The sequence below is a fragment of the Zootermopsis nevadensis genome, unplaced genomic scaffold (assembly GCF_977971745.1).
Source record: "Zootermopsis nevadensis isolate Lab colony 2312 unplaced genomic scaffold, Znev_1.0 Znev_ptg000025l, whole genome shotgun sequence".
Lineage (NCBI taxonomy): Eukaryota > Metazoa > Arthropoda > Insecta > Blattodea > Termopsidae > Zootermopsis > Zootermopsis nevadensis.
The window spans coordinates 5,133,404-5,149,202 of record NW_028259157.1 but is presented as its reverse complement, the minus strand read 5'-3'; the positions used below and the strand labels follow the sequence as shown (position 1 = coordinate 5,149,202).

Here is a 15,799-nt window from a genome sequence, read left to right as displayed (position 1 = left end):
CCAAAGTTGATACCGGTATTTACAAGTAAAATTATTATATAACACTGGACCATCGCTCTAAAGTCGTCTGATGACAGGGACCGCGACTTGGGTTCCTTTCACACATGGACCGTTGGTTCGAATTCCGATGGAAATATGAATTGGCTTATCTTAAAAATAGGGTTTTGGACGGACTCTTTGCAAATTTGTATTCCTACTTAACTGCAATTCACCGAATAAAAATATGTTATGTAATTTATTCAGATCTTCATTTCACTTTGAATCCAGTTTTTCGTCGCCAAGTTACGTGCTTGCTTCCTTCCACTCTTTTATTCTTTCGTCCTTCTTTCTTTCCAGTCGCTCATGTTCTGCTTTCTCTCCTTCTTATCTTATTTCTTTGTTAATACTGTGACTTCTTTCTTCAACAGCAACGTAGCATGTACTGAATATTGCCCCAAAACCGTAACTAATATGACTTTGCTTCTTATAATTTATAAAATAAAAATGGAAATAGAGACACCTTTGGGTTCAACAAGCCCCTTTTATCTTTCATTCTTCCTGTAATTTTCGTTACAATATGCGGGCCTGCCTAGCGCTTAGTGCATTTGCCCAGTTTGCTTAGCGTTGCAGTCGGCTGTGGTGGTGACTAGTTCTCTGCATCGCTACTCACTTGTTTGCATCCGCTGCTGAATGATGGGCCCAAACGCTTATTAAGGAAATTGTTTCGAAGGAAGACATTTGCTATTGGTGTCTTTATGAAGCTGTAGTGTGGTGATATTTCCACACATTAAATTAGGTGATTTTAATTATACTTTTTCTTAGTAACTTCAGTTTGAAGCTGCGTTAAGTGAGAAAACAAAAAAAAGGCACTGAACTTCCAGTGGCTGTTCAGAAAATAGTATTTTCTGACTGAACGCTTCTTGAGAACCATGTCACTAATATTGTTGAAAGTGCATTAGTCAAAATGAGGTTAAATGAATGTTTGAGAATGCCCCAACTTTCTTATTTCGGTTCTCTCCCCCTTTTTCTCCGTCTTCTCTTTCTTGTTTCCTTCTCTTGTTCCAAATTTGTTACACCAAATAGGAATATTAACCCATTGGTGATCGGGCATCGTTTTTTATGCGAATTCTCTTTTTATTCTCGTCATTTACAGCTACTTTGAGGGGAAGTTACCATTTCGGGCGTAGGCAGAGTGGAACAGTCAGAGTCTTTGCTGGCCTCTGCATGAGCTGCGAACTTGAATAAGTCTGCTTGTATTTTCAGTTCGTAATTTTGATGCAGAGGGGAGATGCCAGAAAATGGGTGCCGTAATTATCGGAGGGCGACTCTGGCGTTTAGCTGGGCCTCGACCGTGGGAAGGAAACCAGTATGGGCCCATAACAGAGTCACTCGGAGCCCACAAAATAAACATTCTCCCCTCTTGCTCCACAGCCCAATTGAACCCGTTATTCAGTTACAAGAAATTCACCCAGTCTGTGTACTCAAACGCAGTGTATTTGTTCAGAAATTAAGGTTGTGTCTGTAACCGAGTCAGTGCACCGAAATTTTCTACTTCGTTGGTCAACTTGTGGAGGGGAAAGGGCTGATTAGTAACAAAATAAGATATTAAGAGGGCAAACGTAGCGTGACCAGCAACAGTTAAGTTTCGTTTACCTAGACCGAGGGTTTGCAGTGTGCGTTAGAAGCTCTCAAAAATAACCTTAATTACATACACCAAGTACTTTTTTATATTAATTTGTGTGTTTGTAATTTAAAGCTGCGTTTTAGTAGCAATATATGTGTCGGACTGTCGCGGCTTCCATTTTGGGAAAAGTTGCTCTACACAACGTAACTTCGTAATTTGTGAGCTTCGTAACTTTGTGTCTCCTGGGATTTTGCGTCATATGTACTCTGGTAGATGTTTACCGACGTTTTATCGCCCTGGTTATGGAGGCAACAGGCACCTCTGTAACGTCGGTAAACGTCTGCTACACTTACACGACGCAACATGGCAGAAGTCAGTCATCTTCGTTTCTTTCTTTTTTTTTCTGAATTTATTTTTTATCGGCTTTACAAGCCCTGCTGTTAGGTTTTTGCACACGTCTGTCCCGTACGGAACAAGACAAACACAAATCAGCGTTACTGTAGTCGGTACGACTCTGTGCTCTCGAGATCAGATGGAATCAGAGGGGTGGAAGGGGTGTTAGATAGACTTCTATCCACTCTAGTGTCTCAGTTCAAATGTCAGTAATGTTTTTGGTTTGCATAGTATATGCGTTCTTTTTTCCTTCTACCCGAACGCTAGTGAATATAGAACGCACTCGCCCCGAGTACAGTTCGTACTGTCCAGGCCTCCATTTTTCACTCGTTTATTCGGTGTCGAAAGAAAAGAACGTTCGTATGTCCGCAAACTTTATAATAGGAACGATAAGGCGTGTTAAAGCTCTCTAAAGTCAAACACGACTGGCAAGTTATGACCTTTAATTATGTGCAGAATGGCGGAGAAATGTTGTGTGACTAGTCAGTGACGTGAATGGGGCTAACATTTGGACAATCGAAAGCAAACAAGAGTACAGATCGAAGTGATGATACAGACGCACAAACAAGGAGACACATGCCGGTTTAATTAAATTTATTTGGGTGTTGTGTTTTCATGTCAACGTTCGCCGTCCGTGGAGCAACAATATACATTGATTTTACTTTACTTTTGTTTATTTACTCCTGATGTTCGCAATCATAGCCATGGAGAGATTAAAACATTTCATTTGCTAAAGGTTTCTGAATAACACGAAGGAATATGCTGTATGCTTCCATATAAACAGAACTTTTGTCACTCGTACAGTGCTTTGCTATTCAATGTACATGTGCGGAAACGCGACTAGACTGAATGCGCAGTGCATTTCGTCAAGTCCACTAACCGATTGAGGATTGAAGGAACATATATGATAGTTTTTAAGCTACAGGCTAGTGAAGTTGGTAAGTAAAATGGCGTCACATTTTTCATCATCGACGCTACCTTTCGCCTGCTATCTTACCAGCAGAGATACGGTCAGCGTGTCCTTAAATCTTCTTCTTCTATGGCTCTCCAGTCCGTATTCGGTCCATGGCCTCCTCAATTCTCCTCTTCCATTCGGTCCTCTGTTAGGTCCGTCTGTCCGAGGCTTTGATTGAGGTTTCGAAACATCTTCCTTTTTACGGTGCAAGGTTGTTAGCCTTGCGACCAACCCCCAACCTGGAGGACCAGGGTACCTATCTTAGTCTGGCCTCTCCCCCTAGGGAGCATAGCACTTGGGATCACTGAGGTACTCAAGCCCCACCACCATGACAAGGTGCAGGTACCATTAAGTGGGGGTGTCCTTAAATATTATAGTATTCCATTGTGAGATTTCAGGTTCTCACGGCGGGGAGTATAAAGATGACTAGCCTTCTGGGTTGTAGCGCCGTGTAGTCTGGTAGAAGGTTACGGAAGGACCAAGAACCTTCGAAACGTCGTTAACTACTACCAGACTATACGGCGCTACAATCCAGAAGGCTAGTCATTTTCATACTAATTGTGCGATGCCAAGTAATGTAACGCAACTTCAGTTCTGAAAAGTGCTTTTAAGAATTTACGATTGATAACAAAATTGTGTTTCTGTCGTCAGTCATTCTGTTAGTTATTTGCTTGTGTAGTTCATTGGTCGGTATATTAATGTAACTGACCACCAAAATAACAAATTAGTTACTTAAATCAGTTAGCGCCATGATGACGGCTACAGGAACCTCTGAAACGTCGGTAAACTTCTACCAGACTACATGACCCAACATCACAGGAGTCGGTCATCTTCAAAAATATTCTGTACGTGTTTAATGTTTATTTATTATCATTTGAAAAGTTGTGTTATTAGAATGTTTACAGGATTATTTTATATATTCCTTTTTGCGTAAATATGTGACTTGTTTGACTTTGTACCATCATCCGTCTTTTTAGATTTTCGTGTTTAAAACATCAAAACCTAATGCAGTTATAAAACACGTTAACTACTTTGGCATGCGCTGTGTCAGTGGCTTTCAAAAGTGTAGCTGCTAATTAAGTTACGACTCAGAGAACTAGCCATTCCTAAGCAAGGTCCCAAGTGTGCATCTGTTCACAAACTGTTAAATAGGCAACAGACTAAACGCCTCTATATATTGCATTAATTAAATTATTTCCTGACTTTTGAAGTTAAGCTTACGTGTACATAAATTTCCTAATAAGCCAATTTGAGGACTTTATTTCAGCGTATTTCGTATTAATAGGATTCTCTCAGGGCTTTAAGGAGCATTTCTCTTTCGTCTTCCTGTGACACCTCCCTTCGACGCTCTCTTACGGAAACGTCTCAGCAAGCCGGACGTGTCTGTACGTCCGTCACCTGCTTCAGACATCAAGACTCCAAGTGTTTGATTTTCCTGAAAGTCAGTGTGAAGAGCATCGAACTGGAGGAAAGACTATCTGGGCTTTCTTGGCTTTATTATTAACTATACAGACGTGGCTTTTTTAAAATAATGAAAACACTCTTACTAATTTCTTAGGTGGAAACAACCTCAGCTTCAGTTGGAATAGTTTCTAGAATATCTGTCTTAATATTGTTGACGATACTACTGAAAGTATATTAAAAGATGAAGAACTGAAAAATTAATGTTAATCGCTGAATCCCGCTATAAATCGGTCATTGTTTATTAGTACGTTCCTTGTGTTCTGTTATTGAAGTTCACTAACAAGTCTGAGCCATATCCGTCGTTAAATGGTTGTAATTCTGTAATAACCTGATTTCTGTCGTTAAAAGAATTTTTATTTTGTGTTTGGCTGCTTTTGTATATCGTTTTTTAAGTACCAGTTGAAAATCTTTCGCTTTTATAGATTATATCGCTCCACACACGGGTCCGCCTGCAGAGTAATGATTCGGCTATACGCGTGACACTTATGTCGGAGAAGTTGCATTATTTTACTTCGCTTACATCAGACTGTTTAGAAAGCAATTTGTCAGATTATCTGCTGCGCCGATGAAGCAGTGAATGTCATTTTGAGGACTCTGAACAGTGTGGCACACATTTTACAGTACATCGTGTATACACGTCACAATCAAGATTTAGGTCTACGATGTAGATGTACATAAATTTACGGTTGTTTTAATCTTATTAATTAAGAAATTTTATTTGCATTACTCTGAAATGAACGTACCTAAACAGAATGATGTGGTTGTGAGATGAGTTGGTGGGGGGGGGGGGGGGGGTAAATGTGGTTTATGGTCGCCTGGCTTGTGACGCGGCGTATTCTTTATTTTGTGGGACATGCGGACAGTCTTAACCAGCGAAGCTATCCGTAAGTCTGATTATTCAGAATCAAAATAAAATTTTTAAAATATGTAAGTGAAAATTTTTCACCTCATAGTTTTGAATCTAATCATAAGAGGAAGCATCTTTCAGGGTGGACCGGACAATGTACGCATGAATATGGCGTCTGAATAAAATATGCTCCCCCATCTCAATATCTTTGCCCAGATATGAATAAAAGATGGACTTCAATTGGGCATGAAGATCGAAACCTGTGGACTTCGCCCGACTTCCTTCCTTTCCTCGTCCTTCACTGAACATTTCAGTGTGCCGTTACTAAAACAAGGCTGGAAAGGTGTTATCCGTACGAGAATACAGTTTCCACATGCGTTCTTTGCATATTTTGAATTCTGAATGCTCCAGGCTGGTATAAAAATATGTATACTATGGAAGCGTTCCCGTCAGTATCCGCCGCAGAATCGAACAGAGGCCACAAGACCGAACGTCGTGGTCGACAGGTCAGCGCTCCGGATTCGTATACGGGACGTGACGGGCACAAATTTCAGCCCCAAAGATCGGCTATCGTGACTGATGTTTTGTGGTTCTCCTCAGTCTCTCCAGAAAAATGTCGGGACAACGCCTTTAATTAGGCCACGGCCGCTTCCTTTCAGACCCCTTCTAATTTATTATTCACTGTCATTCCTGCATTCGACGCTTATAGTCTCAGATACTGAATGCCTCGTTGAATAAAAACAAAAGTGTGTATGTTCAACATAAGATTATTCACTCCTACCCACTCTCCTTCTTATTCAGAAAGGAAATGGGCGAAGAGGTATCTAATGTGCATAGTTTCCAGTATTATCGCTTAAATGCGTTTTGACGTTGTTTTATTTCTTCTCTACTGATTTGTTTGTCGGAAGGCGATTATTGAGAGAACAGCATAGATACGGATGGCTCTGTTTTGATTAATAAATGCAATGTATATCCTGCGATACATGTTGAAATGTCACCTGACCTGATAATTTAAAACAATTTTTAAGGGTTTCATTTATCATGTTTTCGATATCTTATTTATGTAATGAAAATCACGTAACATAACTCCAGTTTGGTCTGTGGTAGTGTACTGAACTCTTACGTAAGTCGTCACATGATCGGGTCTGATCATTTTTATTGTTTCATTCAGCCACCATGTTGTTGTCGTACGTCATGCAAAGAATTGGTGTACTAAAGTTTGAGTATTTTCCAAATATATATCATCATACATCATTGTACTACCAAATAATAAATGGCTGTAGTGTCGATGTCACCTCATAAGTTAGTTGGTCATCCATGTTGGTATTACCGATTCCAGGAAATTAAAAATCAGGAGTTCAGTGTAGCTTCTAACATGTGTGCGAAATTTCATTCAAATCCGCCCAGCCTTACATGCTCTGCTTTCGTCCACACCGTGAGCATAAGGGCTTAGTAAACGCATGACACACTGAAACATGGAATTGTGTTTCTAAGCGTAAGGGCGCAGGTTGAATCACACTTAAATAACTGCCAGATTAATCTTTTCGTAATATTTATATGCTTCTTTTATGCAGTCTTTCAACTCTTACTACCACAACTTTCTGAAAGCAACTAACTCACCGTCCCGCCAAGAGGACGACTCGTGGGGCTAGGAGTTCTCCGATCACTGACCTAGTTTGCCAAGCCTTGCGGAACCTCCTACCTGTAATCACAACCTTCATAAGAAAGGGAGATTCCTGAATGGATATAAGCCGTTTTTACTGTTATTACTGCAGGATTAATCGTCTGAATTTGCATATGAAAAATCAGTTCGTTCTGTACCCATACTCCTGACCTACATTTTTCATCGTAGTGTAGCGCTGAAAAGATGTTGGTTTTATAAGTGTTATTTATTCGAAAACATTCACATCTGTAAGATATATATTCATATTTGTTGCTTGATTACTTCAATTTTAACTTGCATTCTTTCCTGGTGTCCAGAATAAGACGAGAAGCGGAGAGCAGTGTCATTTAAATGTTAACATTGTACCCATGAAATACTTCTCATGTGCGTTTCTCATTTTAACGTTTACATTTCTTAATATAAATAACGTCCAATTATGGGTAAGTACTGAGTAAACAGCAGTTTTTAGCACGAACTGCCTTTGCCCTCTGGTTGTACTGTTGGTATTTTCTCGAAAAGATATTTAACCGTTGCGTACTGCGTGTGCTTAACAGTTTGTGTAAGCTCAAGTTTTGCTAATTAACTGTTGGGGTGCTCGTTTTGTTGATTCAGCGAACTACACAAATTCAGCTAATAGTCGCTGCATACATTTTTATTGAAGGTACAGTAATTAGCCTGTAATTTATTAAGAGAATTTCTATATATTCAGCAAAAGAATGGTCATTTCAGTTTCAATCGTAGATAAGTCCGCTTTTATGGTGTGGTTTTCCGAATATAACATGAATGGGGAGAATATAAAAGGGCAATAAATCTTGTCCTTCTCTCCTTTTCTTCTTTTCCTTGATCATCATCTGCCTCTCCCTCTCATCTCCTACCTACCTACTTCCCCCCTCCCTGAATTCATTAATTTCTCCTTTCATTTTTGTCTTCTCCGGTCGTTATCGTCTACCTCTTTGCCCACTTCTCTTTATCTTCTCCCACTTCCCTTAGTGTACGACCCGCCCAATTATGCGTTCTGGAACTCGGTATATTAACTTTTATCTTTTGAAACTGTCACTTACTGATCTGTCAGACCATTCCTACCCATTAAGACAGTCAATCCGTGGTTTTCTGAGGCTTTTTTCCAAAACAGTACACGTTCTGTGTATGTGTGTCACCAAAAGCGGAGGTTTTGTCTTTCTCCGAAACGTCGGAATCATTTTGGTAAATAAAATAACATTGATCTTCAGAAGTATATGTGTAAGAGTGTGACAATATATTTTATTATTTCTGTGTACTTTATTGAAAGACTGGCAAAGAACCGTCACTTTTGATAACCTTTTTTTTATTATTATTATGACAGCCTTCTGGGATATTGAGCCCTGTAGTGTCGTAGAAATTGACAGACGTTTCAGTATTGCTTACTCAGAAGGATGTCATCTTTATATTAGCCGCTGTGAGAACCTGACATTTCAATTAGATCTCATTTCGTCAACATTAATATAAATGCAATTATTGTTAATATATTAATGAATTTTATTTTAAGAAAATATCTGATTAATAATGGACACTTTTAAGAGTTTTGATATTTAGAGTTTTGTAAGATAAATTTTAGACCTGTAATTCCCTTTGAGAAATGAAATTCTTGCTTTGTATCCGAGCTTGTCTTTTTCAACACAGATAAATGAACTGTAACAACAAATTTTCCAGTGGTCAAGTCTGACAATGGCAAAATCAAATTCACACATAATATCAGACAAAAAATCAGTACCCTCTTTCTTTCCTTTGTGAATTGTGAAATGTTAAATACATATCAGATTGCGGAAGATGGGTGATGTAGGGGGAAGCATAATTCAGGTGGGGGCGAGGGTTGAAATCCGAGTGTTGACCGCTCTAGGCCTTTTACCTCTGTGCTGATTTTCATCTCGTCTCCCTCCCCTTTATTTCCAGTCAGTCGAAATTACCCACAAGGCTGTCCTGTAGTTAATAGAGACGTGTTCCAACCGGCAATGTTCAAATTGTACGAACTCTGGGAATACGGTAATACAAACATTTTAGCATGTGTAAAACGACGGAAATACAGTGTTAATTAATTAGCAACACGAAATGCTAGCGAGTTTAGAAATTCACAACTCCTAATATCAGATTTAATTGTGTAGTTTATTTTTACCTCCCATGAACTCTCGCAAATTGATTACTGTTTTTTTTAACATGCGTTTTGTTTTCCAGAAGCACAACTGCCAACTGTTTATTCGGTTATTTGGGGTTAAAATTCCCTGCCAAGGGAAGTAAACTTTTGAATTGTCAATGAAATTGAAAACTCTTTTGTACATAAAGACATCGTCAGGTGAAAATATCAAGCAATCGCAGTCAGGAAACAGTTTATTTATTTATGTTTCTTTATTTGCTAATTTTATTTATTTACTTATTTATTTGATCTGATCTGATCTACATATTTGTTTATTTATTCATCCAATTTTTATTTACTTATTAATTCATTCAGTTATCTATTTATTTATTTACGTATTTACATGTTCATGTATTTATCATTGTTGCAGACAGACTACCATTACTATTATTAACATTACCATTACCATCCCCACCCACAAAATTAGCTTTTAAGGCATTAATCGTTTCAAACCAGGGCTTCAAGATGATAATCTCACGATTTACGAAGTCTAAGAAACGCATTTCACGTACGTATGGTGTTTTGGTGAGACAGACCTCAGTCACACGAGTTTTCTTTTTCGAAATTTTTTTATCAGTCTGCATAAAAATTTAGATAACTTTTAATAAGTGGAACTTTCTTTTCCGTTGCAGAGCCACACTATCCAGAATTTGGAAACTTACACACAGTACCGTGTCTCTCTCCAAGTGTTCAACCCAGAAGGACCTGGACCGAGTACAACGGTGCTAGTGATGACAGATGAAGGCGGTGAGTAAATAGTTTAACATCCTCCTCAGAGATGGCAGAGTGTTACAGTAGGCATGTCGCGCTGTCATGCGGCACGCTCTAGAAATATGTGTTTAAACTCGTTATTTTTGTTTCTTTTTCCCACGCCGAAAGGGGTGGTGTTAGTCGATCCAAAAGCGAGGGATTTTTGAATAAGTGTGGGAAATCATATCCGTCAGAGATAAGGAATCAATTTTCTGTTAGAACCACCTAAACATCTGAGATTTAAGGTTGAATACGCGCTGAAACTTTAGGTTGTCATTGGATCACAATCGTAAAGTACATGTAACATATATTAACGAACGTGGTACAAATACGTACGTAGAGACAGAGAGAGGACATTTCACTTAAAACGAATCCAAATACGATCATCGAACCGCGTTAACAGTGTAAAAATACCCCGGAAACATTTCTTTCTTTCGTACGTATTGATTGCTGCACAGGAACATTCCACGATTCGACATATTGTCATTATTACCCAACACACATTGCTCTGTGAAATTTATTTCTTGTACTTTTCTAAAAACACTTCGAAATTTACAGTCACATTATTTGCGAGTCGATAGTGTCCTAAGAGAATGTAGAACGGAAATCCGACTGATATCGCGCACGATAGACGTCGTGTGAGCACCTGACTTAGCTTCCGGTAGTTATCAGTCGACTGCAGCACTATTTTGCAATGTGGTACGTGAGCGTTGGTAAATACCTCGAAGTCTTCAGTTTGATTTCAATATGGATGTTGGAACGTTGCTGCGTGTGGCTTGGTAGCTATTGGCGGATGATTCCGAGAAGTTTATTATGATTTACGTCATTATGATTTAATATTTAGTTGTTTACATTTTAGAACGTTTTATTCCAGACGACGACATATTAATGCTCTATTCTTTATTAATCTACTCAAAAGGCAAAGTAAATTGTTGATCCATTTTGGACACTACTGGGCAGAGCAATAGTACGTAGTCCTCCAGCTAGGTGCGTTATTGCTGCAAATATGCAGATTGTTTAACATTTTTTACGAAAACTAGTGTCTCCTTTGAAGATACATTCTCGATACGAGGTTTTAGATTGTCTATGTTATGTTGACTTTATATATTGAATACTGTTTGCCTGTCATAGGCAATTTACTGTTGGAAAACACTCTGACGAATTGAACTGTTAAGATTGTCTGCTTTTTAGAATCAGTGTTCGAATAAATAATCGGACTTCTATCGTGGGTAAGTTAACGTTGCTACGTACACATCAGAACATTCTACTAATTCAGCATTTAAGATTATGTTTGTTTATTCTTAACGCAGAATTTGCATTTGAGATATTTGTGGCGCAGAAATGAATATTCAGGTACTCACTTTGTTCCCGTCCCTTGCTGAAGAATGTTCCATACTGTAAACATACGGAATGGAACACAAGGCCCTCTCGTAGATTGAATAGAATCAGTTATGAACTGTAGACATACTCGTTTATTAATTTCATTGTCGACATACTGACATGTGGTATTCAGCATTTATTTAGCAATCTCTGTTCTCAGAGAGAGATTTTTTGCTTACAAAATTACTTGCTTCGAATGTTTGAAATTATTCATGGTTCTTCGTCGAGTCTTCTACTGAATTCTTCTATAGTCCACGACTGTAATCTTGAGACTTGCAAGGAATGCAGGAAGTCCGTAGCGTTCCTCCTTCACCCCGCAAGTCTCAAGATTAAAGTCGTGGACTGTACTTCGCAAGTAGTGTCCCGTTAACCTTTCTTCGACTCCAGCACACCCTAATTTTTCAGACACATGACAGCACGCGACAAAATGTCTCCTTACAAAAATGGTGATACGAAACTATACACGAATACCATAAATATGTATCTACAGAGTGTCCCAAAAAGTTGTATACGCACAAGGTTAATATTCCTATTATTCAATTCAATTCATTTTCTTGGGACACCTGACCTATAAAAATGCAGACATATGAAAACAGAACATAAATCATGTTGAATAAAACTATTGGTATGAACCTGTGTGTGTGTGTTTAGCAAATTCCAATTACGAAAGATAATATATTGCCCTTTTTTTAGAACTATTACGTGCGAAAAAATAATTTCTTATAATAATTCGCGACACACCCGAAACCATGTGGGGGGCACACCAGTTACAGAACTGCGTGTTACAGTACGCTGAGTGATTTGATATGCAGCAACTACCAACAACACTAATGGGCGAGTCTGCCCACTGAACTAAATGATTCAGCAATTTTATGTTAGTCATTAGAATTCAGTTTGTTTTGTAGTCACTGTTATGTGGCTTTTTCGACACACTGTTTAAAAGCATTATCAATTTTTAAAATTGTTGTATATGTTCTGGAACGTAATATCTTGCTTACGTGCCCCCCCCCCCCCCAAAAAAAAAAAAAAACATGAATTACAAGTATCTGAACACGAATTGTCGAGGAAATTATTTGAACACGGTAAACTAAGAGGTGTTCAGGATGTTACATACGAGAACTTTTGTTTTTTAAGCAGCTCATCTGATATTGTTGGGTTAGTGAAATCAAGAAGTTTTTTGCCGGTTTTATTAAAATCACGTGGCACCGTAATGTACGCGTTCAAAATATTGGTGGAGAAACCGCTTTGAAAAGTGTCTAGTTGAAAGACCAAGACGGAGATGGAATGATGCGATCAGTATCAATTCTACGGGAAATAGGTCAGAATTGTGAGTCTGGAAATGGATGTGACGAGCATAGGACGATGTCCATTGGCGAGCATCGTATTCTAATACCAGGAAATTAATCGGGACACGTGCATTTCGAAGAAGACCCTCGGCGAAGATAGCGACGTGCAGTTACGTTCTGCTTCGCGTCGCAATTCGTAGTATTGAAGTGAACAATGGACTGGCAACGACTGGGGGAAAAAGTCTAACGGAATAATACTACGTCAGTGTGGTCTGTCCCGAAGGGAATGAACTTGTGTCATGTGACTACCGAGTTTAACGTTATAATTCGACATACTTACAGTTTAAAGCCGAGGTTTATAACCTGTGGATCACGATCTTCAGATTTGTTATGTCGTAGGGCGTTTTTCGTAAATTAAAATAATTCCGCTGGCTATGCCAGCTCAAGGCATCCCAGGTGGGACTACGTTCGCATATTTTTTTATTAAACGGGATCGCGGACAGTCGGGGAAAAAAACTCTCCGCTTTCATTATTGCAATCGTAAGTTTTTTTACAAACTGCAAACGACTAGTTTTAACATAACACGTAAATACATTTCTTTGTTTTAAATGGAAAATAAAATTAATTTTGTCCTTTGCAGCATTTTTCTACTGTCACTTCAGCGTACTTGTATTTCAGTACTTCCCTGTTCGTGTAGTGGGTACTTGTCGGACTTATTACGATCACAAAAACACAAGCGACATCAGCGTTGAGACGTCGTCGCTCGGAAACAGTCTCGAATCTGGAAAAATGTCACAACATTTTCTACTATAAATAATCTCCCCTTAAAACCTGCTTAGGTATTGTACCACAGTTTTGAATCACCCTGTGTGCACACGTCCTAGTCCTTCTGTTGGCCATATAGGAAGGAATTAGTGGGCCAGTATCTTTGTGATTAGAAGCGAAGTCTAGAATCGTGTTACAGCTTCGAGAATAAGGAAGACCGGAAGTAATTGGAAGCCATGACTCAGTTACTGCAAGAAAACAGCTCTTAATACGGATTTTCTTCGTGTTCTAACCTTGTTACTTTTATTTACGTGTTACTTCTAGTGCTCATTGAAGTAACAATTTTTGTACAGCTGGACAGTGCATTTGTTGTGAGTTCCTAAACTACACCAGGAGTCAAAACTTTCAGAAAGAGTCATAGTCTACCGTCAGTATTTGAAATTTGCTAATCAGATGGGCGTGTGATCTATCAGACGAAACCCAATGAGGATATTTATGTGCTCTTATTATTTTCAGAGCAGGTAGGCGGATGAAAATCGGGAAGGTTGGGAATTTAGCTTAAATGTTTCTTCTAAATGTTATTTTCCATTTAATATCGAGGAATATATTGGTTTGTACTTGCAACCTAGTACATTACGTAGTCCAGTTCAAGATGCTACCATGGGCTGGGCATGTAGTTCAAATGAAAATGCATACCGAATTTTAGTGAGGAAATATTTTGGGAGACAGCCTATTGGAAGGAAGAAAATGCGATGTCTTAAGACAGTAGCTTGTGAAGCCGGGAAGCAGCGAGTGGTTTATAGTCGTATTCAACGACGAACTTCTGTTGTTGTTTTTTTCTGTCGAAAAGTTGCTCTGAGTTTTCTTACTGGTATACTTTTTTCAGCTCCTGATTTTAATGATGATTTGTAACTGTTGTTTCTGAATACTTTAAATTAGTCAAACTTACCAAATGATTTATGAGTTGTCTTTATGTTATAATTTCATCTGCATTCTTGTGGTTATGCCTGAACGTATAAACTAATTTTCTCTGCATTTATTTTCATTCAATAACAGCTTTCTTCCGTCTGTCTCACCTACAGAGGTCACATTATACGTCATATCATTAGAAATTGTAGTCAGTAAAATTGTTTATGCATTTATTCCACTCTTTACCTGCACGTGTCATATGAGTCCTACATTGGTGCTAGATGAGACTGTGTATCTAAAGGAGAAGAGAATGTTCAATTCCCGTCTGTAGCGAAAGGTGTATATTCAGAAGCTACAAATAAAATATTAATCCTTGGTGTGCTGACCCTTTGAAACCGAAGGTCGTCTGAATAATATTTATAAAAGCATATTTACTCCAAGAAAATCATTCAAGGAATGTTCTGCAGCGTTCAGCAAGAACTAGCAGGCCTGGGTATTTCCTACTAAAAGAGCTAACACTCGGAACTGAAAAACATTGGCTGTTAGAAGTGCGCAGAATATTAACTCAGCGTGTTTCTCTTTGTTCTTCATCAGGGATTGTTTTAGAGCAGGGGGGGGAAGGTCTTCAGCAGATATTAAGCGCTTCTTTAGACATGTTAGCAAGGATTCAGTGATACTTTATGCACGGTGAGCACGCAGACAAAGCAAAGATAGCTAAGAATGACGAAAGGCAAGAAAAGAAAATAAAGAAGAATTATAAACATCTTCAGTCCCTCAAAAGACTGAAGACTGATTAAAAACAAGGATAGAATGAACGGTGGACTTGTTTAGCACATCTGAGATGTACAGTAACGAGTCATAACGCTCCACACGCAACGTAATGAAGGGAATCGGATATCGTAAAGGGTTTCCACTGACCCAGCCAAGAAATTATCTGCTTCTAATGAACATAAAGGTTCACAGGAAACCAGTATTGACCCCTGCCCTGTTGCTAAGTCCGGGAGGCTTTGTAACATTTTGAACATGCTTGATTTTTTATGGGAAATTGGGTGAACAAACCGTTCGACCCATTTACAGCCACAAAATGTGGGACCACCCAGTGTCGGCTGTCCTATACTGCTTATTCAGCATGTGTTTGTACGGAGGCAGTTTTCCCCTTCCCGCATCCTGAGGGTGGTCTGTGCTGTAATCACAAAGAACACATTTAACGTGGTAAATTATGTATTTCGAGTCTTCTTTCATTCTACGTCTCGAAAACATCGGAGTAGTAACGAAGTTGTTCATGACCACTTCCCTGATGAACTTTGTAGCGTCGCCTGTTCGTTGATTCTTGGGCTGTTTTACGATGCTCTGTCAGCTGCGCGAGTTTGTGTTGAATGGTAAGAGTATTTCGGAATACAGATGTGGACATCGCAGTGGCCGGATAGAAGCCCAATCTAATTATAATGTCCTCTGACTATTGTATCGTTAACACGTTTTTATTTTGATACATAAATTCTATTAACTCTCGAATAAATTATTTAACGACGCTGTAAGAACTCCGACGTAATTTTGGCGTTCGAGATATGGTACAAATATATCGAACTTGCTTTCGGGTGCTGGTATCATTGTGCTGTT

The 15,799-nt window shown here is 38.8% G+C and overlaps 1 protein-coding gene across 6 annotated transcripts in view; it reads left to right on the top strand.

Annotated features, from left to right (window-relative positions):
* Positions 1 to 15,799, top strand: part of Ptp99A (Protein tyrosine phosphatase 99A) — a 726,502-nt gene that overhangs the window by 670,043 nt on the left and 40,660 nt on the right. For all 6 annotated transcript variants that reach the window (XM_022062028.2, XM_022062027.2, XM_022062032.2 and 3 more), the window contains one exon: positions 9,725 to 9,839. In XM_022062028.2, coding sequence (XP_021917720.1) covers positions 9,725 to 9,839 — 115 coding nt within the window. The remainder of the gene's footprint in view (positions 1 to 9,724; positions 9,840 to 15,799) is intronic.